This window comes from Vicia villosa, linkage group LG4, assembly GCF_029867415.1.
Source record: "Vicia villosa cultivar HV-30 ecotype Madison, WI linkage group LG4, Vvil1.0, whole genome shotgun sequence".
NCBI lineage: Eukaryota > Viridiplantae > Streptophyta > Magnoliopsida > Fabales > Fabaceae > Vicia > Vicia villosa.
Genome location: NC_081183.1, coordinates 152,043,975 through 152,046,105, shown reverse-complemented (window position 1 = coordinate 152,046,105; position 2,131 = coordinate 152,043,975). Strand labels below are relative to the sequence as shown.

Here is a 2,131-nt window from a genome sequence, read left to right as displayed (position 1 = left end):
TCTTAGAAAGATTACATTAAGTTGTAATTAGAGTGATCACGTGGTGGTCAGGATACTCTAAGAAAGTCTTAGCTTGTGTCTAAGCAGTTGTTCCTGGAGTGATCAGGTTGTGATCAGGATACTCCAGAAGACTTAGTTGCGGACTAAGTGGAAAACCATTGTAATCCGTGCGATTAGTGGATTAAATCCTCAGTTGAGGTAAATCATCTCTGCGGGGGTGGACTGGAGTAGTTTAGTTAACAACGAACCAGGATAAAAATAACTGTGCAATTTATTTTTATCTGTCAAGTTTTTAAAGCTACACTTATTCAATCTTGTCTATCAAACTTACAACCACAAGCAATGGGAAAATTTTCCACGTGATTTTCTAGAGAGAAGGCAGACCTTCTCTCTCTTAAAAATCTTATCGTGTTCTCTCTGCCCTCTTCTATTGAACGTAGTGGCTTTTTTTCTCCCCAGTGCCTCTGGTTATTCCTCAACCTAGCCGCAGCTTAGGTTTTATCCTCCCGTTTACATCGGAGACCTGCTCCTTACCTTACCCCTGTGCTTTGTCACTCCAAAGATGGAGAACTGGAAAAACTACGCTCTTTCAAAGGAAGAAGAAGAAGGCGTGGTTGCGGATGAGGGGGAAGTGTTTGAAGACGAATCGATCCAGAGAACCCTCGCTGGAAGACTGTGGACAGAAAGCAACTTTAACTCTAGAGCTTTCAAAAGCACGATGGTGAATGCATGGAAACTGAAACACACTGTGGAAGTTCAAGATCTAAGCAAAAACTTGTTTCTCTTCAAGTTCAGTTCTAGGAGAGACATGGAGTATGTTCTTAAATCCGGGCCCTGGAGTTTTGACAGAGCTCTCCTGGTCCTAAAGCGCATCTCTGGAGAAGAGCAACCGTCGGAATTGGATCTACACTTCAGTTCTTTCTGGGTAAGAATTTATGATCTTCCTCTAGTTCTCAGATCTGATACTATGGCAAAAAAGCTGGGGAATATCATTGGTACCTTTGAAGAAATGGATGCAAAAGAGGCACACAGGAACGGTAGATTTCTGCGGGTTAAAGTCACTTTGGATCTTAAGGAACCATTGAAACGTGGCACTGTTGTTACGTTTAAGGAGAAGAAGATTAGAGTCCACTTCAAGTACGAAAGGCTCCCCATTTTCTGCTTCATATGTGGGCGAATGGGTCACCAAATAAAGGATTGTGAGGCTATCGAAGAACTTAATGAGGAGGGATTCGAAGACATTGAAGAACAAGATCTGGCTTTTGGACAATGGCTGAGGGCGTCTCCTCTACCAAAAATCACTGATGAATCGAAGAAGCGTGAGTCCAGTTCCAGTTTAAGCAGTAAGGATCTCTTTAACGTGTCTTCTAGTCAAAGTCGATGCGAGACTAAGGGGAAGGATAAAGAAGAGGAGGCAGAAGTTCAACTAATCACTGCTGCTGCAAACAATCAGAATAGAGAAAATAAAGACGAAGAGGTAGGACCAAAAAACCAGGTAGATGTCGAAACTGTTGCTGAAACGCTAGGTGCGGTTATGTTGTCTACAGGAATGAACAAAACACAGGCTAGTGTACAAACAGAACCGGCTCAAAAAAAATGGACGCGAAGAAAACCTTCAAAGACTTCTGGATCGACATTGGTGAAGGCCTCAAAGCCAAAGATAACCAAGCGACAACTAGTGGATGTTATGATTTCTGAAGGCCCACTGGATGAGTTGGTTAATGGTGACAAAAAGAGAAAGCAAGCTTTTGAGGGCAGTGATATCCCTGACAACTTCCCGGAGGTGGTGTTGGAGAGCCAGCACCGCCTTCCCCAATGAAAACCATCAGTTGGAACTGCAGAGGGTTGGGGAGCCCTCGAGCAGTTCGAAGTCTTGCGAGACTTCTCAAGGTAGAAAATCCCCATCTTGTCTTCCTTATGGAAACAAGATTGAAATCGGAAGAGATGTTACAACTAAAGAGAAAATTTAATTTCAACTTTGGTGTTACTGTTGACTGTAGTGGTGATGGGAGGGATAGAGCCGGTGGGTTATGTTTGTGGTGGAATGAGGATTTGGACATCAATATAAATTCCTACTCCCAAAATCATATAGCAGGTAAGTGCCTTAGTGAGGATGGTGATGAGGACTGGT

The 2,131-nt window shown here is 43.1% G+C and overlaps 1 protein-coding gene across 1 annotated transcript; it reads left to right on the top strand.

Moving 5' to 3' along the window:
* The first annotated feature begins 562 nt into the window (after positions 1 to 562).
* LOC131598089 (uncharacterized) lies at positions 563 to 1,819 on the top strand. The gene has a single exon (XM_058870723.1). It carries the CDS (start codon positions 563 to 565, stop codon positions 1,817 to 1,819), a length of 1,257 nt encoding a protein of 418 aa, XP_058726706.1.
* The last annotated feature ends 312 nt before the right edge of the window (positions 1,820 to 2,131 follow it).

Excerpts from the sequence above, each read along its gene's own strand:
- LOC131598089 (XM_058870723.1), top strand. The coding sequence starts at position 563 with ATGGAGAACTGGAAAAACTACGCTCTTTCAAAGGAAGAAGAAGAAGGC.